At 57.2% G+C, this 23,722-nt stretch overlaps 2 protein-coding genes across 5 annotated transcripts; one reads left to right on the top strand and one right to left on the bottom strand.

Moving 5' to 3' along the window:
* The first annotated feature begins 3,137 nt into the window (after window positions 1-3,137).
* Window positions 3,138-7,824, top strand: TBX10 (T-box transcription factor 10). Its single transcript, XM_090034548.1, has 8 exons — window positions 3,138-3,264; window positions 4,206-4,488; window positions 4,748-4,849; window positions 5,424-5,595; window positions 5,975-6,130; window positions 6,381-6,448; window positions 6,836-6,921; window positions 7,538-7,824. The coding sequence occupies exons 1-8, from the start codon at window positions 3,138-3,140 to the stop codon at window positions 7,822-7,824; spliced, it is 1,281 nt and encodes a 426-aa protein (XP_089890674.1).
* Window positions 7,825-8,739: 915 nt separating this feature from the next.
* TCIRG1 (T cell immune regulator 1, ATPase H+ transporting V0 subunit a3) lies at window positions 8,740-22,319 on the bottom strand. Of its 4 annotated transcripts, none has more exons than XM_090032079.1 (21): window positions 22,185-22,277; window positions 19,997-20,176; window positions 19,179-19,299; window positions 18,623-18,701; window positions 18,035-18,264; window positions 17,475-17,569; window positions 17,168-17,294; window positions 16,733-16,815; window positions 16,190-16,283; window positions 15,417-15,629; window positions 14,937-15,087; window positions 14,327-14,466; window positions 13,961-14,118; window positions 13,330-13,420; window positions 13,070-13,188; window positions 12,225-12,438; window positions 10,993-11,109; window positions 10,498-10,626; window positions 9,681-9,801; window positions 9,327-9,501; window positions 8,740-9,061 (listed from the first exon to the last, which is right to left on the bottom strand). In XM_090032079.1, exons 3-21 carry the CDS (start codon window positions 19,293-19,295, stop codon window positions 8,980-8,982), a joined length of 2,535 nt encoding a protein of 844 aa, XP_089888205.1. In that variant the 5' UTR covers window positions 19,296-19,299; window positions 19,997-20,176; window positions 22,185-22,277; the 3' UTR covers window positions 8,740-8,979. The 4 variants fall into 4 exon arrangements, with proteins under 4 accessions (XP_089888205.1, XP_089888208.1, XP_089888207.1 ...); XM_090032082.1 differs by lacking the exon at window positions 22,185-22,277 and adding an exon at window positions 21,443-21,573; XM_090032081.1 differs by lacking the exon at window positions 19,997-20,176 and having other exon boundaries at window positions 22,185-22,319.
* Window positions 22,320-23,722: the final 1,403 nt, after the last annotated feature.

The following is a 23,722-nucleotide window of genomic DNA, read 5'->3' as shown; positions in this document are numbered from 1 at the left end:
GATCCTTGAGTTGATGAGCAGTTCAGCATGTCTATGGTCTTTGTCTGAAAACTATCCCCTTTTGCAAACTGCTGAGCTTTGCACAGAGTAGGGGGCTCCTAGCTGCTGTCCTGGAGTTACAGGCAGTCGTTGAATGGATGGGGGCTTGGGCTGTGGGACTGAGGGGAGAGATGGGATGCAGGGGAGCTTCAAATGGTGTTGGCTGGGGCCACATGTCCTCATCAGTGTATCTGAGAGAGAAAAATTAAGGATGCAGGAAAATAACCTCCTTCACCACTTCTGGTTCCTCCCCTTCCTCAGCCGGGGGAACTTGCTGTGGCCATGCCTGCTCTCACTCCTTGTCTTGGTGCTCAATATGTGCCTGCCAGTGAGTGGTGAGGCCTGCCAGCGCCAGAAGGGAATACACAGGGTAGAGCTGGGTTCTGCCACAGGGGCCTGCGGAGGTGGAGTGTCAGAATGGGGGCTCACAAGGGCCCCTGTCCTCTATGGGGCACCCAGAGTGCCCAAACTGGGAGCATCTGTGGGTTAAGCGGCTGCAGAGAGCCAGATAACAGTTTTTATTGACTGCCATATCTGGCATCTCTAGATCCCCAGGACATCACCCAGCAAGAGAAATGGGAGTGAGAACAATGTGGGAGGGGACAGGGATGGGTATAGGTGAGTGTCATAGGGGTGGGGGAGAATGGGGTCTGAGAAGTGCACATTGGTCTTCTCCAGCTCTGCCATCACTAACTGCCAGAGCCACGGGCAGTGCCATCAGGGGGTGGGCAGCTGCTCAGGGTCCAAAGAGTCCTGGCAGGAGGTGTCAGGGCATCTGGATGGGGTAGAGCTGGCCTGCTCCTTAAGGGCCTGGACTTGCTGTAAAGAAGAATGTTTAAGGAAGGACCTGCCTCCTGTCCGGCCTGAGCCCTCCTCTCCCCTTCCCCCACAGAGTGCCCCTAACCCCTCTGCAGGCCCTACAGGCACCCGCCCTCCACGGCCACTAGGACAGCTGCTCCCGCAATGCCCACCCTCTGCAGAGTGTTCACAGTCAGGTCTCCATAGAGCCACTCTGCTCCTGCTTCTTTCCTGCTGGAGCAGCCCTGGGCATCTGTCCCTCCATCCCGACTACCCCATGCTTCCTTGCAACCATGGGCAAGCCTGCAGCCATGGCCCCAAGTCACATCTGGCACACAGCCAGATTGCTGTGCATTGCAGTATTGGCTAGTATCCTTGTAGCTGAACTAGGCCAGCCAGTAGGTCTCTGAAGTGCCTTGCTAACAAGCCCAGCAGAAATACTTATTCCCTGTGAAACCTACTGGTGAAAATGCAGGCATGCCCTGCAAGCAGCTCCAGTCTGGAAAACCTGCTGCTTCATCCAGCTCCTTGGCTGACAGCTGGGAGGTGCTGAGGGGGCTGGGTGTTAGGCCAGGGCCCGCTGTCCCAGATGGGAACAGGAGAAGTTCCTTGGCTTGGGAGGGGACAGAGACCTCTGTGAGATGTACAAGCAGGAAGTGCGGGCCCTGGGGGATGGTCATGAGCCCTCACCACCAGGCAGGCATTGCAGACAGTTGGTCTTGCTGGCCTTTCCCTTTTTCATCTTTTTTCCCCCCATTCCTCTTTCATGCCTTTGTCTAATAAGAGGCTGGAGGAGCCAAACAAGGGAATTCCAGCCTGGACAGCACCCCATGACCGAAGGCAGCCAGGAACAAAGCCAGAGGCAGCCCAGTGCTTGGGCTGCTGAGCAGGTCCCAGAAGGACAGGTTATAGCATAAGCTACTGTGGGAAAACTAGATCAGACTCCAGCCACAAGGACAGTCCCTGCTGGTCCAGCTCCTTCTCCTCCCCCCTGCACTGTGGGCCTGGTCTCCCCAGAGAGAGGACAGTTAATGCCATCTAACAGTGTGTCACACAATTACCCACAATTTCCCATTGCTAGGCTGCAAATGGGAAAAGGCAATAAGGGAGCCAGCCTCTGTGGCTTTTTATAGCTTTTTGAGCCAACAGTAAGAAGAGTTTGATGGTTAGGGATCATCAGCACTAAGCACTGAATTACTCCAGGCCACATGGTGCTGAAAGGGTCCTGGTAGCATAGTCTTGTTGTTCTCACACTCTCACCAGACTCCAGGTTGGGCTGGGGCAGGTATCTCAGCTGGGCCTGTTGAATTAACTCTATTTCAGGCTATTGATCTGGTTATAGGTGGCACAGACTTGCCAGTCCTAGGCAGACCCTATGTCTCCCAGTGGGGTCCTTCCAGACAAAATGTTTTCACCATGTAAATGCCCCAGATACAGGCAAAGTACAGTGCCAAATTCAAAGATGCCAGAGTGATATGAAAAGTATTAGGTACCAATTAGGTCTCTGCCCAAAATCCAGGAGGCACTGGGAATGATGAGCTTCACAGCACCTGCCCAGCATCCACAAACACCAGAGCACTTCACATTGCAAAGGCCACCACTCTCCCCCTTTTATAGAGGGGTGGAAGAGGCCTTACCAGCATCTTACCAACAGCAGAGGCTAGTCTGGAGGCCTTGTTGCCCTCATCTTCCCAGGGAGGTCAGTGCCCTGCAGCACAGTTGAGTCCAGCACATGCTCCCCAGTCCCCGTTTGCTTATCACTCATCAGTAGCTCATCACACAGTTGCTGCCGGCACGCTCCAAGTCCATGCTAGTCAGTGTCCCAAGCCAGCTAGTGCCCCCTGAGGAACTGCCTGCCCCGCCCTGTTCATCTCTATGCCACGCAGCTGACAGTAGCGAGCATCTCTCCACCCACCAAGAGGACAATAAAAACCTCCCAGACCTGTGCAGAGGCTCACTGAGCCAGCTGGTGACCAGAGTGCTGGGACGCGGTGCTGAGCTGGGGAAGGGACTCTGCCCGGCACAACCCCAAACTGCTTGCTTCGTGATACTCATGACAGGTAAACTGCCCCTGGGATCCTCTGCTTTGGGCCCTTCCTGGTTGATCATTGGTCCCTGGCTTCAATCTAGCCCAGTGACTGCTGGCAGCCCCAGGATCCATGTGCTGCGCACAGGGATGGGCAGCCACATTTCAGATCCACACCCTGGCAGTGAGTTGCTGAATATCAAGAGGGCTGAGCATGGGCAGGTTGTGCATGTGTGCAAATCTGTATGCCAGACCCCCCCCAGTGGATCTGGCCATGGTGCTGCAGTCTCATGTTATTGACTTAGCTATGGAGATTACTGGCGGTACAGCGCTTATTATGTTCAAAAACCTTCTGGGCACCCAGAAGTGCACCCGCACCTCGAAATACCTGGTTGTCAAGGGTTAGAGCAGGAGGGCTGGAAGCCAGAAGTCCTGGGTTATATAGTAGCACTGGCAGGTTAGAGCAAGGTGGGAGGAGGGGAGTGCTGGGAGCCAGGGCTCTGTGCTCATGTCATGTTATATGAAAAATATGATGAAGAGATCAGGACGTCTCTGATCTGGCTCTGGTTTGGCTGGGCAACAGGAGCAGCCAGGAATGCCTGTTAGGTGTAAAGGAGGGGAAACAGGATGTTTCAGAGTGTGCATTTGGAAAGGGGAGGGTGATACAGGGGGGCCCACATGGAGCAGCCCTGGGTTGACACATATCCAGGATGATAAATTACACAAGCAAGCACCAGAAAGGGAGGTCACAACTCCAGGGGCTGGAGCTTTGTGACTGGTTGCTGCAGGGGCTGCCCCAGGATGAGGAGCTTCACTGCAGATGGGCTGGTGGGGACTATGGGTCTTGGTCTAATGTAGCAGAGTGCAGGTAGTCTCCCAAAGGGGGCTGAAAGGAGATGAGACTGTTGAAGGACCAGGGAAGTGAAGCATGTGCAGACTGCTGATTATAACAGTGATGGTCAGGGAGTGCAATGACCCATGAACGGGATGTTGTGTAAACCATGATGGTTGCAGAGGGGACATAAAGGGGCAGGGCCATGGGGGAAGTCAGAGATGGAGACACTGGATGGAGGCAGCTGGGGGCACTGGATGGAGGCGGCGGACTGGGCTGAAGGCACTGCCATTTATCCTGAACAATTTTATAGTCCAGAAACCTGGGCAGGTTTGGCTGGAGGGTGCCCAGACTGGAGGGTGCCTCATGTGCCCCAGCCCCACATGTCTCCTGGGGCTGCCAGCTATCACTGGAGTAAGGACTCCCCTTCCTAAACGCACACTCCCCATGTCTGTGTTGAAGCTCCATGGTTGTTGTGGGGACTGGCGCCCTTTCTTTCTCCTTTTGCAGCCTTCATCACAGCCAGCCTGAGCGTCCTGGCTGCAGACGGAGGCCCCTTCTCCAGCCCGGAGTGGGGCAGCTCTGGGGGGACTCCCTGCCTGCTCGGGGTCCCGCAGGCCTGTGCAAGGTTGGGTGCATTGGCTGTGGAGGGGTCCACAGGGCTCAGGGATGATGCCCAGCAGGACAGGAAGAACCAGCGTGTATCCAACGTGTCAGTGCAACTGGAGATGCGGAGCCTGTGGGAGGAGTTCAACCGCCTGGGCACTGAGATGATTGTCACCAAGGCAGGGAGGTAGGGGGAGGCACTGCATGGGCATGGCAGGAGCAGGGGCAGGGGCAGCACCGTGGGCAGTGCATTGTACCTCTGTGCCTGCTCAACACTGCAACCTCCACAGGATGGGCTCAGTCCTCTGTCCTCAGCACTACACCTCCACAGAAAGGCAGTGCATCTGTGCCCAGCCAATGCTGTGTCCCCAAAGTTGAGACCCTCTCTCCTTGCAGCGCCCCCTCCATCACCATCCTCATGCCCACCCCTTCTCCTGTCCCTGCAGGAGGATGTTCCCCACCTTCCAGGTGAAGCTCTCAGGCCTGGATCCGCTGGCTGACTATGTGCTGCTCATGGACTTCATGCCGCTGGATGACAAGAGATACAGGTATAGGGGCTCGGGTGGGCACGGACCCCTCTGCCTGGAACCCAGGTGCCTGCCCTCTGGTCTTCCCCCTCCCCCATCAACTAGGCCAGTCCAGGCAGGTACAAGGCACCAAGCCCCATTCTCTCTGCCCATAAGGGTGTGACTGCCAGGCCCCTCACAAAGGAGGCTGTGCTGGAGTTGCACACTGGGGTCCACCTTCTTGGGTCCTTCCCCCCTCTTCTCTTCCCAGTCACTCCCAGCACTGGCCTGGGCACAGCACTGCAGGCTCTACTCCAGTCTACACCCCCATATTGTCCCAGCACCTTTCCCATTCATGGGGTATTCACAAGGCATCAAGTGTAGAGCTCCCCTGCCCTTGCTCAGGGTAGGATCCAAGCGCATTTGCAGGCAAGCCCAGGGTCCCACAGTAGGAACAAGCCCCTCCATGGCCATCCGACCAGCCTTCTGCCAGAGGGTACTAGTAATGACTAGGAGATGGCCCTGGAGAGACAAAGGGGTCACACGTAGGTGTTTTGTATTGGTGAAAGAGCCAGCACACCTTCCCTGGTGCTAAGACGCACTTCTCCCCCTGTAGGTATGCCTTCCACAGCTCTTCATGGTTGGTGGCTGGGCGGGCAGACCCCGCAGCACCTGGCCGTGTTCACTTCCACCCTGACTCGCCCGCCAAGGGAGCACAGTGGATGCGGCAGATCGTGTCCTTTGACAAGCTCAAGCTCACCAACAACCTGCTGGATGACAATGGCCATGTGAGTCACGGGGGAACAGCACGGTGGAGGCACCTAGAGCTCATGGGGCATGGGAATGGGGGAAGCACAACCCTGCAGAGCCCAGAGCAGGTGTCTTTCCCCTCAGGGGGTGCCAGCACTGATCTAGCCCAAAGGCAGAGTGGATGGGCTGGCTCAGGGGCAGAAGAGTGGGAATGGGGCCTTTACCCTGTTGTGGATGAGGAGAGAGGGGAGAGGAGGCTGACTTAGGGATGGTTATAGGGCACTCTTGGTTGGTAGTGGTTGGGGTCTGGTGCCTTGGCTGATGGCAACGGGGTGGGGGGACAGCAATGAGATAAAATGCTGTGGCTGCCCTCGTGCCCATCTCAGTGCAGTGCTCCCCTCCCCACTGCACACCCAGATCATCCTGAATTCCATGCACCGGTACCAGCCCCGCTTCCATGTTGTGTTCGTGGACCCACGCCGAGATAGCGAGCGCTTTGCCCATGAGAACTTCAAGTCCTTCACCTTCACTGAGACTCAGTTTATGGCAGTGACAGCCTATCAGAACCACCGGGTGAGTGCCTGACCTCCGCCCTGTCACATGCTGACACAGAGCCAGCTGGGGACAGGGCTAGGCTACACCGAACCCCCTGCCCTGCCTCACAGCCATGATGGATTTCCTGCAGGGGCTGCAGCCCCATGGAGTAGTACTGTCCCCCACAAACTGGACTTGCCACCCCCTATAGCAAGGAAGGGCAGGGGTTGCAGCCCAGGTCTGTGGGGGGCAGGGCGTGCTCCCCTCATCCCTCCTTGTCTCTTGGCAGATCACGCAGCTAAAAATTGCCAGTAACCCATTTGCCAAGGGGTTCCGGGACTGCGAGCCAGAGGACTGGTAAGGTGCACAGCAGAACCCACAGCCACACCACCACCTGCAGCGCTCCCTCACTGGGCACCCCCTGCCATCTCCAAGCTAACCATGGGGGTGACTGTGCTGCTCATACCACCCCACAGGGATATGGGCCCCACACTACCCACAACAACCTCTACAGCACCCTCTACCACCCTGCTCCCATCCAGCCCTATAATCTCTCCCTGCTTGGGCCCTCTTGACTTGACTGTAAATCAAAGGGGCAAATCCATTCACTAACTAATGTGAATAAAATGCCCCTAGGAAGGGGAAGTGGAGAGCCCCCTTCTGGCGGTGTTGGCTTTGCCCCCCTGCCCCTCCTACTGCCTCCCCCAACCTCTCACCCTCCTTCCCTGCCCTTCTCTCATGCAGGCCAGGGACAGCTGGGCCCCTATTGGGGGTGTTGTCCCGGAATCGGGGTGCCACCCCTTCCACCCAGCTAAAGAAGCAGGAGAAAGGTAAGTCCTCACTTCGGGAGCCTAATAGCTCTGACACGGGGGATCCCCACCCCCAACAACATGTGGGGAAGGGCGCACCAGGCAACTGTGATGTTGGGTTGAGGAAGGCTCAGCCCTGACTCATAGCCATATAGCCTATGCTGCTCCCGGGCTGGTAGAGCACAGCTAAACCCATGGTGACAGCTGCAGGGATAGCCACTCCATTCCCCCCACATAAAGATGCAGGCATGGCCCAGAGGCTGCAGGGTAGAGTAGACAGAGACCACGTAGCATCTCTGCTTAGCACCTCCTGGGGCATGGGGCCTGCAGCTAGGTGGTACAAGGGGTGGGATTTGAAGCACTAGTCAGTTTGAGCTTCAACATTGATGGGGTGGGGGAGGCAGCACAGGTTTGGCACTGAGGGCAGGGCTTGGGGCAGTAGTTGGGTGTTGTGCCAACACTGACAGCACAAGCAGGCATGATTTGGTGCAGAGGTTTGGGATACTGACTGGGGAAGGGGTGGGGTTTCACCATGGGGGCAGAGCTCAAGGCTCTTATGGATGGTGGCGGGGCTTTCACATTGGGATGTAGGGCTTGGGGCTTTGTAGTGACCCCTTCTGTCCTCCACTCTCTTCAGATATGCCCACTGGACACCATTTCAGCCGAGAGAGCACCCCGTCACTGCAGCAGTCCTCTTTCATGCAACCCATAGGTGCCCATGGCTTCCAGGAGCTCCCAACCCCACGGCACCCCCGCCCTGCAGAGCTGGCACCATACAAGCCCCTTGCCTACCATGGTGTATATGTTGGGGCTAAGCCAAGGGCAGCACCCTACCCACTGCCCTCTATCCCGGCAGCCGGCTTCCATACACTCAATGTCTACACCACCAGCATGACCCCTGCCCTTGGCTACAAGCAGCAATGAGAAGCAGGGAGGGTTCCAACAGCCACATGCTCCTTGCACAACAGCTGACGGCCTCCACCCAACACATAGCCTGACAGAAGCAGGATGCAACCTACAGAGCCATTGTAGCCCAGGCCTGTTCTCCCCAAGCCTGCCCAGTCAGTGTCCCCTGGCCAGCAGAGCAGGCCTCCAAAGGGAACTATGTACAGGCTGCCCCTGTGGCTTCCATCTCCCACTGCTACTACAGAGCTAGTCCCACAACCCTGGCTGTGCCCCACCAGGCTCCCATGTCAGGGACATTAAATTCAGCCATCTCCCTCTCCCCAGGGGGTGAGTCCTCAGGATAGTTCTGGGGGTCCATTGCAACTGTACTGCACCAAGTTTGTCTGTCATCCCTTATAACACACACTTGTTGAGAGAGGTGCAGGGTCCCAGCCTAGAACAGGCCCCACTGTGGCTGGCTGCTACCACCAGGTCATGGGGAACCCTGACCAAGCAAAGAGCAGAATCCATGAAGCACAATCTGGATTTGCAATGGGTTCCATCCATGAGTGTCACCTCTAGGGCAACAGCCTCCCCTATGCACTGGCTTCAAGAGCTGCCCAGTGGCAGCCGTGGCCACTCCACTAGCATGGCTGCCACTGGACAGCTCTTGAAGCCAGTGTGGTCTGAGGGGGCTCTACCCCTTGTGGCCCATGCACCTGGTTTTTTCTACCCTCTCCACAATTGGTGGGAGCCTAGACAGGGGACGGTGCTAGCTGGTGGCCAGACATGGGAACTGCTGCCCAGGTTCTCTGCCTGCCTTACTGCACTGGCCCATGACGCCTGCCCCACCATGGTCTCTGCTCCACCTCCCTCCCCAGGTGGTAACTTAGAGTAGGGAAGACTTAGGCACAGGGAGCCCAAGTAGCTGCTCACTGGCTGATCCTGTTACAAACAAATGAGGACAAGGCTATTCAACTCTTTAATCATAAAAAAGATGGAAGGAAATATCAGTGAAAGCACCAGGCCTTGACGGAGCGGAGAGGAAAGCAGCACCAGGCTCAGCAGGAAGGAGAGGGGGGTGTGAGGGCTGGGGCACAGCAACCCACCAAGGGAGCAGGGAGTGGCCAGGGAGGAGGTGCCAGCCCTTTGCAAGGGACAGGGGACAAAATGTCTGGTCTTGGATCCTACTGTCTATTCCCAAGTATAAGGGGTGAAGGCGAAGGGGTTCAGCTTGTACCCAGCACCTGTGTAGAACTTATTCTGAAATTCCACCCTAGAAACACAGAACAGAGAGGGAAAGGTCAACATTGAAATCAACACCCCAAACCCCTCCTTCACATGTACACCAACACCCCCCTCCACCTCCACTCCAGTGGGGGTATCTAGGTACAATTGCAGTCCAACCCCAGGACTTCCACATCATGGCCCTGTCCACATACTCAGGTCCCTTGAAGGGGTACAGGTAGCACTACCAGGACAAGATGCAATGAGTGGGGACAAACTCCCCGCACCTCCCCAGCACAGGTCAATGTTCTCACCAGTGCAGACGCAGGGCATGCAGGAAGGCTGAGAGCCCTTCCATCACCAGCAGGATGGCCACCGTCAGGACTGCGAAGAAGGCAAAGACAGGCACCAGCAGCACACCACCTGCAGCATAGCTCAGCCTCTGAAAGCCATGCCGCATGACCATGGTCCACAGCACCTCTGACAGCTCTGCAGGGGAAAAATGAGGAAGTCAAAGCCTGGCACATCAATGCAGCTCTTCTTGCCCCACAGTGCTGCCTCTTGCCACAGCCTTGCCAGGCAGCACTGAGTGCCACAGAGCACATGTGTGAGTGCATACACATGCATCAGGCAGAACATGCAGCTCTGAGACGGAAGGAAACACTCACGTGCATGTGCCAGGCTCAATGCCCACAGACGCAGGTAGGAGGCAGTGTTGGAGATGCAGCCCAGGCAGTACTCGATGGTGTGTATGGCCTGGTGCATGAAGACATCAGAGAACACAAAGTCCTGGGGGCACAAAAGGGGATGAATACCCTTGTAAGAAGCCAACACAAGGGACTAGAAGGGAGGATCTCACACCATGAAGGGAACTCTCAGGCTGGGTCCCACCTAAGTGCAGTCTCTGTCTCCTCCTGGTGGTGGCCTGGTACAAATGTGCTCTGCCTTCTCGGCACGGCTGGCAGCAGGGTGAGCTGCCAGGATGCAGGACAGGGCATGGCCCACTGCATCCTGGTGGCAAAAAGGCCCAGAGCAGAATGCTCCATGGAGACTGTACCCCACCCCTGTCAATGCCTTTGGGCCCATCCCCCTGCTGCCATGTTCACCCATGCATGGAGCTTGGGGACCCATGCTCAGAGCACTGGGAATACCAAGATGGTCATGGGGCATGCCATGGCTGGAGGTGGGGTAATCCACTCTTGATCAGTCTACCCGCACCATAGCCCTGTCTCTCTGTGCTGGGGAGTTGAGGGGGGTGGGGTGGGAAGTGCCCCACTCCACTTCTGACATGCACAGTGGGTGCAGAGACACTCCACAGGACCAAAAAGTTCTGCTTCAGAGGGCCCTACGCTGGTGTGAGAACACAGTGTCTGGAACACGGTCCCAGCTTGACCTTCCCTGTGGCTCTGCCATCCCCACAATCCTGTCCCAGCACAAGTAGCACTGGCAGGCAGACCCCTCCACCCAATAACCACAGAGACCCACCTCAGTCTTGTGGCCTGGTGCCCCATGCTCCACATCCTCCTTGGTCACATTTACTGAGTTCCTGTGCTCGTGGAGCAGGGACTGGTTCTCCTCAGTATCTCCAGAGCCTCTCAGTAGGGATGGTTCTAGCTATATGAAATCAGGACCAAACATGTCAGATTTGGGAGATGCCCCTGCCCCCACCAAAGAGAGCTAAGCTCCCCTGACTCCCTGCTCTGAGCATCCCAGGCACCTACCACACCCCTCCCTGAGACCATTTCCCTACAAACCTATACCCCCAGAAACTGAGTTTCCCATTTTCCCAATCCCCCCAGGCACTTACTGTACCCTTGCAGCAGACAGCATCCCCCAAAAGAAATACCCCTTCCCCAACTGAAATCAAGCCCTTCGTGCCCCTGAGAACTCACTGCAGGAGTAGCCCCTCCTCACTGCCCTTGGTCCAGGAGTGCAGCTGGACACATGCCCTCCAGGACCCGTGCCCAGCTGGGCTCTTACCCTGTGGGGGGAACTCCCCTGGCGGCAATGCTGGTAGTACTGGTAGAGGGGTGTCCCAAAGAGCAGGAGAGGCACAGAGGCCAGGGCCAAGATCACCAATACCATCTGCACTGTAAGCTGCAGCAGAGAATGGGAAAAGGAAGGTGAGTGCAGGGGCAGAAAGAATGCTGGGCTGCTCTGGTTCTGGCAGTCTGATCTGGTGCAGCTCAGGGGAGACTGTGGCAGGGGGGATGCAAGCCAGATGGACCTGTTGGTCTGCTCCAGGAGGGCAGTGAAGGGGGCACCAGACTAGATGAGTCCACTGATCCAATATAAGTCCACTGATCAGGGGTTGTGGTGCTAAGCAAGACATGAATAGGCCCTTTGGTCTGATCCAGGATGAGAGATGGGAAGAGCAGATGCAGAGGTTGCCAACCATTGTTCGAAGGGAGAGAGTGTCTGTGCAACACCTCTGGCTTTGCTCCATCTTGCCCTGTCCCCTCTGTCAGCAGATGACAATTCCTAGTGTACTGCCACTGCCACAAAGTGTCCATTCTGGGTTGGAGCCTTGCACTCAGGGGAACAATGTGTGCTGAGGCCCTGCTCCAGTGCGAACCTGGCAATTCTGACACCCTCATCCCAACTGGCCTGCTCAAACTACAGCAGACAGTGCATGAAGATGGGCAGGATGGTGAAATTTCCTCCACTGAAGCTTAGACTATAAAGGACAGAGCCCATATGAAAAGATGGCTGCTCCTCTAAGCACTAGGCTGGATCACCAGGCCCTGCCACAGAGGTTCTCAGGAGGGCTGCTCAGACTGGGGTACTGGGTGCAGGAGTTTGCTGCAGATCTCCCATTCCGCAGTGCTTTGTTGAGAATAAAGTGCCTGTGGTTAAGACATCCTTTTTGTGCCTTCCTTGCTTGCCAGTTTTGCTGGCCCTAAAAGGGTTAATCAAGGAGCTCCATTTTCCAACCAGCCAAGAGAGTGCTGAGGCACTGGGATCTTGACAGGGCTGGGTTTGGGGCTCCAGGCCAGCTCTGCTGCATGATCCCACCACCCAAGGAAGGTGTCAAACCTGCAGCCTGCATCAGTGGGCATATCAGAGCTTCTGGGCAGCTGGGGAAGAGGCTGAACAGACCCCTGAATCAGACCCAGGCTGTGGCTGTGGCTTTGAGCCCACTGGGTTAGTACCAGGCAGAGCAGGCAGTCACTGGGCCTGTACTGGCTGCAGCACGTGAGGCAGGTAGTTACCTGTCCCGTGTAGAGCAGGCGGTTGTCAGAGTTCGGAGAGAAGAGGAACATGTCGATGAAATGGATGAGGATGCTGGGTGCCACCATGGAGTTGGCAGCACTGTATGTGATCCACTTGTAGAAAATGAGGAAGACAAGGTAGCCAAAGAGCGCCATCAGGAAGACTATCTCAGGCAGGAACACCAGCACCAGCTTGTACCGCTGCCTGAAGTGTCTGTATGCCCAAGAGAGGAAGCATGAGTTGGGAGCACAGCTCATGAAGTGCCCAGCTGGACAGCCCAGGAGATGCCCTTGGAGGAAGCTGCACAAGAGTCACAGCTCAGCCTGGCAGCAGGAATCCCTATGCAAAAGACAACTCTGGGATGCCATGGAGGTCTGGGACTACACCAGGGGAGTGGGCAGGAGGTGTGTCAGCTAGAACAGGAGCCTCCCAAAGAGCTTTCACCAAGCAACAAGCCCCAGCTCTCCACTAGGCAACTTCCTTTGCCAGACACTAGCCCGCATGCCCCCCCTGCATGGATAAGCAGAGCCATATGGCACCAGCACATGGCCCTGTTCCCACCCACAGTGTTCCCACCCAGTTACTCTAATGGAGACTGGAAGTGGGCAGACCAGGCCCAGCATCTGACCCGTGATAGGGATAGGGCCTCATGCTGATCTCCAACCTCCTTCCTGTGACATCTAACACCAGCAAGGAAGGAGGAGGGGAAAGCCAGACCAAGCTGCTCAGACAGAAAGACATAGGCTACAGTGTGGGGGACCCCCCACTAGGTAACCTGTGCTCTGCGCACAGCTGCGGTGCCCCAAGCACACAACCCTTTACTAGGAGGGACCCAGCAACTCACATGTGGTTGAAGACCCCGAGTAGCACCCCAAAGCTCATGTGCACAATGCCCAGAATCACAGACATCTTCATCTTGAAGGAGTTGAGAAAGTTCAGGTAGTTCTTGGTCAGGCTCCAGATCTGCACCAGAGGGAAAAGGGGTGTGAGGCAGGGCAGGGTGGGGCAGGCACAGGACCCCCTGCAGGGGGGCTTCTGCCCTGCTCTCCACAGCACCCCATGCAGATGGGTGTGTCAGAGGAAGGGTAGTCAGGGAGCACTCACCGGGTCAATCCCAAAGGGGTAGGGTCCTTTAAACACGCCTGTGATGTTGGGGTCCAGGGTGAGCAAAGGATGTTCTGCTAAGTATGTTGAGCTGTGGGCAGACAGGGTATCAGTGCCACAAAAAGACTCTGGGGGGTGAAGGGTGGGGTCAAGAGGGACTGCATACAAGTGCAGGGGTGCCTGGAAGTTGGGACATGTGGGAAACCAGGGATAACATGCAGGGGTGAAGCCACATGTCGGCTAAAGGAATAAGCTGGGCAGATGTCATGGCACAAGGTGAAGAAAGGGGAGAGCCTGACAGTGGAAGAGATGCATGGGGGTTAACATGGGGAGGCCTGGTGGGAAGGGCACAAAGGCTGGTACAGGGGAGGTTGCGTAAGGTTGGTATGGGGTGAGGGGGCTTAGCAGAGTGGAAGGGGAGAAATACATGAAGGGTCCTAGAAGAGGAGGGAGGGCTTGCTAGAGACAGCATGAGGGAGGGGGTCTTGGTGGAATATCTGGCTGGCTCAGGGAGTGGGAAGGGGGCCCAGGGCCTTTCCTTCATCTCCTCAATGATGAAGGGGGCCCAATGGCAGATGGGGGAGACTAGGGAATATAGGGGGGATCCCACTGACAGGAAGAGGGTGCCCACCTCCAGGCAGACTCATTGGCCATGGTGGCCACACTCCAGGCAGAGGGGAAGATGGTGGTGGCCTTGCTGAAGCACTCATTATAGATGAAGCCAGTATATATGGAGAAGGCCCCCATAAGCAGAATGAGGTAGCGTCCCTCAAAGAATGTCAGCCAGATCTGGGGACAAATGGACATCCAGGCAGGTGTGAGAGTCAAAGGACACACCCACCCATGAGGTCAGGACCCAGGCCAGGCCAGACACAGATTCCCTAACTCCAACCCTGCCCAGCACAGGCCTCTGCAGTGCAGCCCCCACACATCCCACCCCTACTTCATGACACCAGTCAACCTGCCCTCCCCCACCATGCCTAGTCCCCAGCCTCACCTCATTCTGTGTCTGCCGCAGGCGGGGGCTGTTCTCATATACCACCATCCAGAGAGCAAAGAGGAACATCAGCAGCCCATGTCCCACATCCCCAAACATGACAGCAAAGAGGAAGGGGAAGGTGATGATGGTGTAAGGAGCTGTGGGGGCAAGGAGCACATCAGAGAAGGGCCTTATCTGGCACAGCCCAGCAAGAAGTGCTCTTACTTCAGTGAGTCCCAGCCTATCAGCCCTGAGGTAGGAGGATGGAAACACAAGCTCTATTCTCTTCTCTGACAGGGCATCAGCTCCATCAGCCCCAGGGCCGGGGAACAGCTGCTCAGGAGAAAGTGGTGAACAGGATGTAAAGCCTGTCTCCTCCAGGGGGCACTAGCTCCAAGGTCCTTGCCTGGCTCAGAGGTGGGCAATGGGGCTCATTGTGCCTTCTGCACATCCAGAGTGCTGCTTCTGATCCAGCCCCAGGGTCGGAGGTGGCACACGCTGCCTGGCTCAGAGACAAGGACAGGACACAGCTTTCCCCCTCAACTGTACCTCCCTTGAAGCATTTGAATATGTTCAGAGAGCTGTCCCCTTTCCCCCAGGGGAGATGGCTAGGTAACTAAGGCCTTACCTGGGTTCACCTCCTGGTAGCTGGCCACACCATAAGCATCAACAATGGCCTGGAAGCCAGCAGTGAACTTGTTGGTGCGGATGAGAGTTGGAGGGCTCTCAGAGCTGGGGATGCGGTGCACAAAGGACTCCACTGCCGAGCCACTCTTGTGCTGAAAGGGAAGGGGGCACTAGGACTGAGCACTCAGGGCATGTGCTGAGCCCTGTACTACCACCCAGCACTGCAAGGAGCTGGCACAGCTAGTCCTTGCTGCACCCACCCCAGTCTTGGGCCAGGAGGAGGACTGCACAGGAGATGCCCTGCTACAAAGCAAGGAGGAAGCCAGGGAGGAAGACTGGAAAGATACAGCCATCTGGGGAACAAGCCCTGCTGATCTGGGAAAGGGGGAGGGGAAGGCCTCAGGGCCCCAGGAAGAGGGAGAGGAGCAGGAACAAGATCTGATCAGTGATCCTGCAGGTGCAGTACTGCAGGGGGACATACCGATCCATGGCGTAGGGCCTCTTGCACTTGAGGCAGGTCCCGTGCTGGGCACCACACCTCAGCAATAAGACACTTCTCGGTGACACTGAAGCTGCACTGGTTGAGGATGAGGTAGATGGCCTTCATCTTCTGGACCTTCACACGCCACACAGGCAGTGCCTGCACCACCTTCTGCAGCACTTGTGTCAGATACTGCTCTGTCTCCTCCAGCACCTGCCAGATGAGGGAGTCAGTAAGAACACACACCATCCCTTCCTCTAATCCCACTGCCCTTCCCTCCCTAGCTCTGGGGGGCATGCCTTGCTCCTTTCCTGGGCACCCATTAGCTGGAAATGTAGGATCAATCCATATTCCTTAAATTACTTGCTCCCTCCACATTGCTGCCCACAGAGCAGGAATGCAGAAGGGGCACCAGGCATACATGTCCAGACTGGCAGGTGCAGATGGTCTGCAGTCAACCTGGGAACAGAGTCCCAGCTGGGAGACAGGGCCCACCCCAGCCCCACAAGGGTAGTTGCTCAGTACCAGGGCTCAGGCCTAGTGTTGCCCAGAGGCCCATACTGCAAACCATTAGGGCTCCAGAGACACAGGGACATGCTGGGAAAGCCACTGACAGACCCAGGGATCAGGGCGCAGGCACCAGGAAAGCACCATGAGCCTGTCCTTGGAAGCAGGCCAACCTAGGGCCAGAGAATTCAAGGATCCTTGAGGAATAGGACAGCCAACCCAATGTGTTCATGAGATGGGCAGAGCCCCACCCTGCCCCATCTCACCGAGGTGAGGTCCTCGATCTGCGTGAGCAGCCCACTCAGAGTCTCCTGCCGGTCAGCCTCCTTGTCAGGATAAGGATACACGTGGCAGTGGAAGCTGGGACAGACACACAGGCACATGAGCTGGGAGCACGTTGGGGAAATTTATGGTGGGGAGTGGGAGAGAAGGCAGGGGCCTGAACCTGAATGGAAAGGATGGGCAGACAAGCCAGCTCAGAGAGGGAAGGTGCCTCCATTGTGCCAAGGGGAGTCAACTAGACTACCAGGGAGCCCCTCAGAGTGACAGGGTGAATGCAGCCTGTTCCTGTTACCCCAGAGAGTACAAAACAGCCATGGTGGGTACTGCAGAGAGAGGACCTGCCATCCCTCCCCCTGGGTTTACCCAGACAGAAATGGAAGAGCTGCAACATGACCCTGCCACCAGGAGCAGTGGGAATTATGGTCCCTGGCATGGGGCACAAAGAGGATGAAAGAAAGGAGGAACTGGCAGGTAGGTGGATGAACAAACAGACAGACAGTGGGTGAGAGGAGGTGGTGTCCACTAACCAGTCTGAGATCTTGCGGATTTTCTGCCCAATCTGCTCTCCCCAATAGGAGATAAGGAAGATCACCCAGGTGATGCTCTCGCCCTGTGAGAAGCAGGGGGCAATATATCACCCATGGCCCCTCTACTGCAGAGGGTCAAATGCCTCTTCACAGACACAAACAGACCACCAGATACTATGCTCTGGCCCCCTAGCAGAAACCACCCTCTCACCCCAAGCTCTTCCCTAGAGACACCCCAGGTGTTTTGCACCAGCCTCTCTAACAGACATTTCCTCCACACTTCCCTGAAGGCATGCTTGCACCCACCCATGTCACTTCACACGTCCTCCCCTACACTACCCCATGGCTACCTGCCCTTGCCTCCCCATTAGCTCTGTCTGAGATCCTTAGGATGTTTTGGCCCTCCTGCCTCCTACCCCACCCCTGTGCACACACCGTAGCTGGGTCTTCCATGGGCTCAGCCATCTCCACGAAGTTGGCAATGAGATACCCACGGCAGGCACGCCACAGCAGCCGCTCGAAGGAACTCACCCGCCATGGGTGGATCACACCTGCCACAAAGCTGTGGGGTGGACACAGAGAGGGTATGGGAGGGCTGGGACCTGGGATAGAGCAACCTCACGGCACTCTACTTTTGCAGGACACACCCCAACCCCTGCTTTGAGGTAGAACCTGTACCCCCTAACACACCCCCAATACAGCTCACCCCTATACATTCCTCTCTGCATTGTGAACAACTCACTTGATCTTGAGGTCAATTCGTTGTGCCATGGAAGGGTCAAGCAGGGGGTCACGCTCAGAGTGGGCACGGGGGCGGGTGGGGGAGCCCAACACAGCCTGCCCCACAGCAGGAAGAGATGGAAGGGGAGAGGGAGAGAGACACCATGAGGTGAGCAGCCCAGCACCACTGTACCACCTCTCTTGGCAACCAGTGCTAAGATGCCCTTCAGTTCCCCTCCTTCCCCTAGAGCCCAGCATCCTCCAAGAGCAACACCAGCTTACCCCTGCCCAACCCCACTGCCAGCCCTGATGACAGGTCTAGGTCACCTACTCACCCTGTCCCACCCCCAGGCTGCCCTGCCCTAACTCTGCTCACCCTGGCCTCAGAATCGCTATACCCCTTACTTTTCTGTCCTTACAGATGCCAAGGCTGCCCTTCCCTTGCTCACTAGCCTCTGGCACTTCCTTGGCCCCTAGCCCTGATCCCTAACCCTAGGCAACTTTGTGTGTGTCCAGCCCTTGTCCTGTGGTTCCTACGCTGCCAATTCCCTTGGCCTCAGGCCCCAGCCTGAGGGCACTCACCATCTGGCCGGTGAATCGCTGCCCCTCACGCAGGACCTGGACGTACTCTTGCAGCTCCCGCATACGCCCATGCAGCGATGCCCGGTTGCGGCTCACCTCCCGCAGCTCAAGGGCCAGCTGCTCCGACTGATCCTGGATGTGCAGGGCATCTCGGGCCTGCGGGGCTGGAGGGCTTTCGGTGCAGGGAGCTAGCGTCAACCCTGCTTTGTGCAGCTCTTGGTGCAGGAATGCTGCACAGCAGGGAAGAGGGCCTTAGCACCACATAGGACTGCCTCAGCCCTGAAACCCCTCCTAAATCAGCCAGAACCCAACCCCAGCCCCAAGACAAGCCATCTCCCACACAGGCCCCCTCTCACAAGAGCCCCCTCCCCATGCAATGAGAAGCCCAACCCCCACTCTCAAAAGACCCTACTTTATAGGGTCCCTTCTATTCCCAGGGACACTTCCTAAAATTCCCACTATCTCACCAGCATCCTTGCTGTCCCAGAGAACCTGCCTGTCCATCCCCTACCCCAGATCTCCCCACACCAGGGGTTACCCCGCCGCCCCAGGGTACCCAATGGACACAGATCCTGGGTGGTCACTCACTAAAGGTCTTCTCCATCTCCTCGCAGCGCCGCACCTCCCCCACATAACGCCGCTGGAAGGCATTGGCTGTGGGGTTGAGCTTGGGTGTGAAAGAAGAGGGTGCAGGTCAGTAGCAGTGAGGACATCCAAAAGCACCCGAATATACCCACCTGCCTCCACCCCAAACATATCTCAGGGACCAGACCCGCCCAACCATCTCCATCTGGAACCCCCATTCCATACCCTCCCAAGCCCCACCAGCACTGACACCAGATCCCTGACACCCCCTAGACAGGGGTGGGCAAAATGCAACCTGCCAAGCCATTCTATCTGGCCCATGGGGCCCCTAAAAAATTTAGAAAATTAATATTAATCTGCCCCTGGCTGCCTGTCATGCAGCCCTCAATGGCTTGCCAAAACTCAGTAAGCGGCCCTCCACCCAAAATAATTGCTCGCCCCTGCCCTACACCAGGACTGAAAACCCCTGTCCCTCCCCACTCCATCTCACCTTCCCTTCTCTTTAACGAGACACCCACACCCCTCAGGACACCATGCCCGCCTTCCACCCAGCACATACATCTCTGAATTCCACAAGTCCCCGCTCGCCCAGCTCGCTGACACAGGAGTACGCTGAAGCCGACTGCAGGAAGAGTTGGGCCAGGCAGACCTCCTCACTACGGAACATGGATCCCATGGTGCTGCAGGGAGAAGAGAATCAGCAACCTAGCAGAGGGGCACAGACACTCATCCTGCCCCTCTAGGATCAAGTCCTCACAGTCCAGCCTGAGCATGGGCACACTGGCATGAGGGGAATAAGCACTTCCTACAGCAAGCAACCCCATGCATGGGAAAGGGAAAGAGGGCCAGCAGAAAAGAGAGAAATTGGCTTGCAAAGGGAGAAAGAAGGCAGGAGACAGAGGAGCCATCAGGGTGCCGGAGAGCAGGAAAAGAGGATGCAGTTTGAAGCAGGTTCAGGCTACAAAGCTGCCCTTGATTCCAGCTGGCATGTTTCCTGGCAGCTGGGGACAATGGAAGCTCACCTCTGAACTAGTCCTGCCGGCAGTGGGGCAAGAGTGTCCCAGCAGCAAGGGCTGCTGGCTCTGACTGCAAGGAGCAGAGAAGGAAGCTATGCGTTGAGTCACATGGGGCTTTTCCACACACAGTGCTTGCAAAATATTTTCCAGCAAAGCTACCCCCCTCCCTTCCCCCAGCTCAACCTCAGCTGCTCCTGAGTCAGGGCCACTAGGAGGGGGGAGGAGGGCAGGAACTGGACTGCCCTAGTTGGGACAGTGGGGGGAAAGGCAAGGGCAAAGCGTGCAAAGGGGCCCTGGGCTTTCCCTAAGTAGGACAGGGTGACTGCAGCTCTGGGGCAGTGATGGGGAAGCCCAAACCCACCTCAGGCTGGCCCCCTCCCCACGTCTGGTCTCCAGCCTGCAGCACAGATGTGCAAGGAGCCTGCAGCAGGAAATGCCCCCAGCAGCACAGGAAGCGGTGGCACAGCAGCCATGCCAGACTGGGTGCCAAGCCTCTATGGAGGCACGGAGCTGCCTGACAGAGTGCGGGCTGAGGCTGCATCTGTGATGGGAACAGAAGAGCCAGCATTTCTGGAGCTGTTAGAAACCCCAGGAGCCCAGCTGAAGGGCTCGGGCACTCTGCTCACCCCTCCATGCTGCTGGGACACCAAAATGGCTGGCACATGTGACAAACCCATCACTCCCCTCTGAGTCCCCATTTCTCTTTCCATGCCTTAGCAAGGCACTGACACAGCAACCAGCCAGATCTGGCTCCTCCCAGCCCCATGAACAGTGCCAAAGCCCATCCACTCCTAAGAGCTGGGGACATCTGTCCAGGGAACGAGGTAGCAAGACTTAACACAAGCCCAGGCCTAACAACAATGCCCACTTACGGAGGGTTTCCAACCCCTCCACCAGGCCAAAGAGAGGAGCAGCAGTGCCACCCCTTGGAGAGGGCAACACCCTCCCCCCCCCCAGTGTGCACCACCAGCCCTGGGGTATGACTGCATGGGGAAGTGCTGGCATGTCCCCACCACCCTCCAGCTGGCCCAGCTGCAGTCAGGGGACCCAAGGCTCTGCACCAGTCCAAACGCCAAATCCATAGTGCCAGGCCCGTGGCCCAGACAGAACACGTGGGACACAGGAGTCAGCAGCCCACTGTCTCCAGCTCAGACAAGTCTCAAAATCCTCCACTGCAACCACCCCATGTGCCACTCTCGCCACTCTGGGACAACCCCTTGGGACAACTAATGAAAAAAACGGGATCAGAGTGTCGTGTGGGCCAAAGGGGCAAAACACAAAATTAAGCATGAAGCGGGCCAGGATGCAGGACAGCAACACCCCGGCCATGCCAGGAGATGGGCTGTGCCCGGTCTCCATCCACCCCAGCCAGGGCCAGACACAGTAGGCGGCTGCCCAGGGACAGAAAAGAGGTCCCAAAAAGGGTGAAAATAATGGTGATTCCCATTACCTCTGGCAAAGTGGGGCCTGATACTACAAGTTTGCCAGGAGTCTGGGTGCGGAGCTGCGCCCAGCCCTGCTCGGCGGCAGTCGGAGGGGCCCCAGTCTCCTCAGCTCAATGGGAGGGAGGTTTCGAGGGGCCGAGCCGGGCCCCGCAGCACAGCACGGGCCGGGGGGGGGAGCGGGGAGGCGAGAGGGGCCCTACCAGGCCCGCAGCGGCGGAGCGGCGCCCACGAAGGGCAGCGCGGGCTCCTCCGCACCCGCCCCGCCCCGCCTCGCCCGGCGCAGAGGCAGCTCCCCGGTGCCAGGCGCTGCCCCGCTCCCGGACGAGCCTCGCCCCGCAGCGGCGCCTCCCGGCGGCACCTACCTATCCCGGCGGCACGGCGCGGCGCGGCGCGGCCTGGCCTGGCTGGGGGAGCGGCAGCTGGACTTCCCCTTCCCCTTCCCCTTCCTGGGCCGTTCCCGGCGCCGGCTCGGCCCGAGCTGCCCCCCACACCCCGCCCCGTCCGGCCGGCCACAAGCGCCGCAGCCGCCGCCCGCGTGAGGCGCCCCGGCCGCAGCGGGCCCGCGCACCCTGCCCTAGGACTCCGCTTCCCCCCGCGCCCTGGAGGAGCCGCCTCAAGCGCTCGCCGGGGGCCGTGCCTGACAAGGCCCGGCTCCCGGCCGTTTCCGCAGGGTCTGCCCAGCCGGCCAAGTCCTTGGGACTGGCCACAGGCAATCGCAGTCACCTCGGCTGAGGTGATACACCATGGGCAATTTGCCAGGGCATGCTAGCAGGCAGGGTGGAGTTGCACCTCAGTGATCAACCAAAGTACATGTGCACACTGTGCCTTCTGTACATATGATGGAGCGGGTGTCAGCCTAGTGCCATATATATCTACTTTGATGCCTGAGGTGCAAATCTACTCTGCTTTCTACTTGACTTCAGACTAACATGGCTAACTACATCTTTGTGCACACAGGCCAGAGGGGGGATTGCTCGGCTTAGAACAGAGAACAGGCCTGAGCTGGAAGCACCAGGCCAAGGCACTGCCGAGGCAGATTAGCAGGAGAGCAATGGCTAAGGGCAGCCTGTACCCCTCCTAGCCAATTGCAAGCCTTGCTCTTACCTTATTTTGGCCTCCTAGCCTCATAAGCTGCCATCTCCAGATGGTTCCAGTCTATGTGCTCCTGTCATGCCCCAGCCTGCTTCTTGCATACCAAGTCCCTCCTAGGACTTGATTCCTCACAGACCACATGGGGGGGAGTGGCTTTGCTGGAGGAAGAAAGCAGTCACTTCAGCCACTACTCCCTGTTGCTTCTCTAGGTGTAGGGAGGTTACTCAATTCCCAGGGTCTGGCCACTGTGCTAGAGCATCCTGGCTTCTTCAGAGACAGTGGACCAAGCAGCATAAACTGAGCCATTGGACAGGCAGTGCCCAGCCCCATCTGTACCCCTCCCCCAAGCTGAGTCTGCTCCTGGTCTCAGGTCTCCCCTTCCACCCCATGATCAAGAGGAAGAAGTTTGGTCTACATGCCATAGCTGGGCTGACAAATCTTGATCAGCAGGAAGAAAGTGGGGGGGGAGGGAGTTAAGAAAGAGATTATACACACACTCTGTCCAAGACAGAGCTATTCCAGCAAAGCCCCAGTGCTAGCACAGCCCTGCAGGCTGAAGATTTCTGCTAACTTGGCATTCTCTGAGGGAGATGATAGAGCAAAGCCTGCAAAAAAAACACGCTAGGAAACCCAGCAGGATTTATCACAACTATGCCCTCCTGAATGGAGCAACTATCAGGAGGGCATCTCAAGGGAGGACAAGGACCAATGGGCATAAACTAAGAGAGGGTACATTCAGGTTGGATACAAGGAAAAGCTTCTCTGCAAGTGTCACCAGAATCTGAAACATGCTCCCAGCAGAGGTGCTACAGTCACCCTCATTGGAGGTGTTCAAGACAAGGCTGGACAGGCACCTTGCTGAACTCATCTGAGCCCAGTAACTTCCTACCTACAGCAGGGGACCGGACTTGATCGTACAAGCCCCTTTTGGTTCTATGATTTTGATTCTATGTTCACAAGCAGCCCATAGTTAGATAGCTCAGACACCGAAGGTTGTGAGCGCCTAAGTCAGGATGCTGTAATGTAGGGGCAGGCAAAATACAGCCCACAGGCTAGATCCAGCCTGCCAGGCCCCTAAAAAATTAGAAAATTTATATTTATCTGCTCCTAGCTGCCTGTCAAAGATGACAGGAGCCAGAGCCTGTAGGACCCAAGGGGAGCCGGCAGTATGCAGTAGCAATGCCCGCCTGACCCTGCTGCCAGACTCCTTCCCCCACCCAAGCAGAAGCTTCTGCGTACTACAGCTTTGACCGCTGTCCTGTATGCCTGCCAGCTGCTCCTGCACCACGTGGCGCCTGGCTGCACTGCCAGGAGCAGGAGGGTGTATGTGTTCACAGGGCAAGTCCCCCCGCCCCACTATATACATACACCACCCCCCTGCACTGCCATACAGCAGGCCCCTGACCCACACCCCCGCCACACGCCCAACACAACAGCCCCCCCACAAACCTATACCCACCCCTCCATGCCCCCCTCCCCCCAATATACAAGAGTAAGACTTCATTTTATGCTATTGTGCAATCACTTCTATACACACTACAAACACAAAT

The sequence above is a fragment of the Crocodylus siamensis genome, chromosome 2 (genome assembly GCF_052110815.1).
Source record: "Crocodylus siamensis isolate JL-2025a chromosome 2, ASM5211081v1, whole genome shotgun sequence".
NCBI classification, from domain to species: Eukaryota; Metazoa; Chordata; order Crocodylia; family Crocodylidae; genus Crocodylus; species Crocodylus siamensis.
The sequence above is the reverse complement of the archived record's forward strand: the minus strand, read 5'-3'. Positions and strand labels throughout refer to the sequence as shown.

Excerpts from the sequence above, each read along its gene's own strand:
- TCIRG1 (XM_090032081.1), bottom strand. The coding sequence starts at position 19,295 with ATGGGATCCATGTTCCGTAGTGAGGAGGTCTGCCTGGCCCAACTCTTC. Across the intron at positions 16,284-16,732 it reads ATCCGCAAGATCTCAGACTG|CTTCCACTGCCACGTGTATC; the intron begins GTTAGTGGACAC and ends TGTCTGTCCCAG. Across the intron at positions 12,439-13,069 it reads CTCGGGGTCTTCAACCACAT|ACACTTCAGGCAGCGGTACA; the intron begins GTGAGTTGCTGG and ends TTGGGCATACAG.
- TBX10 (XM_090034548.1), top strand. The coding sequence starts at position 3,138 with ATGGTGCTGCAGTCTCATGTTATTGACTTAGCTATGGAGATTACTGGC. Across the intron at positions 4,850-5,423 it reads CTGGATGACAAGAGATACAG|GTATGCCTTCCACAGCTCTT; the intron begins GTATAGGGGCTC and ends CTCCCCCTGTAG. Across the intron at positions 6,922-7,537 it reads GCTAAAGAAGCAGGAGAAAG|ATATGCCCACTGGACACCAT; the intron begins GTAAGTCCTCAC and ends CACTCTCTTCAG.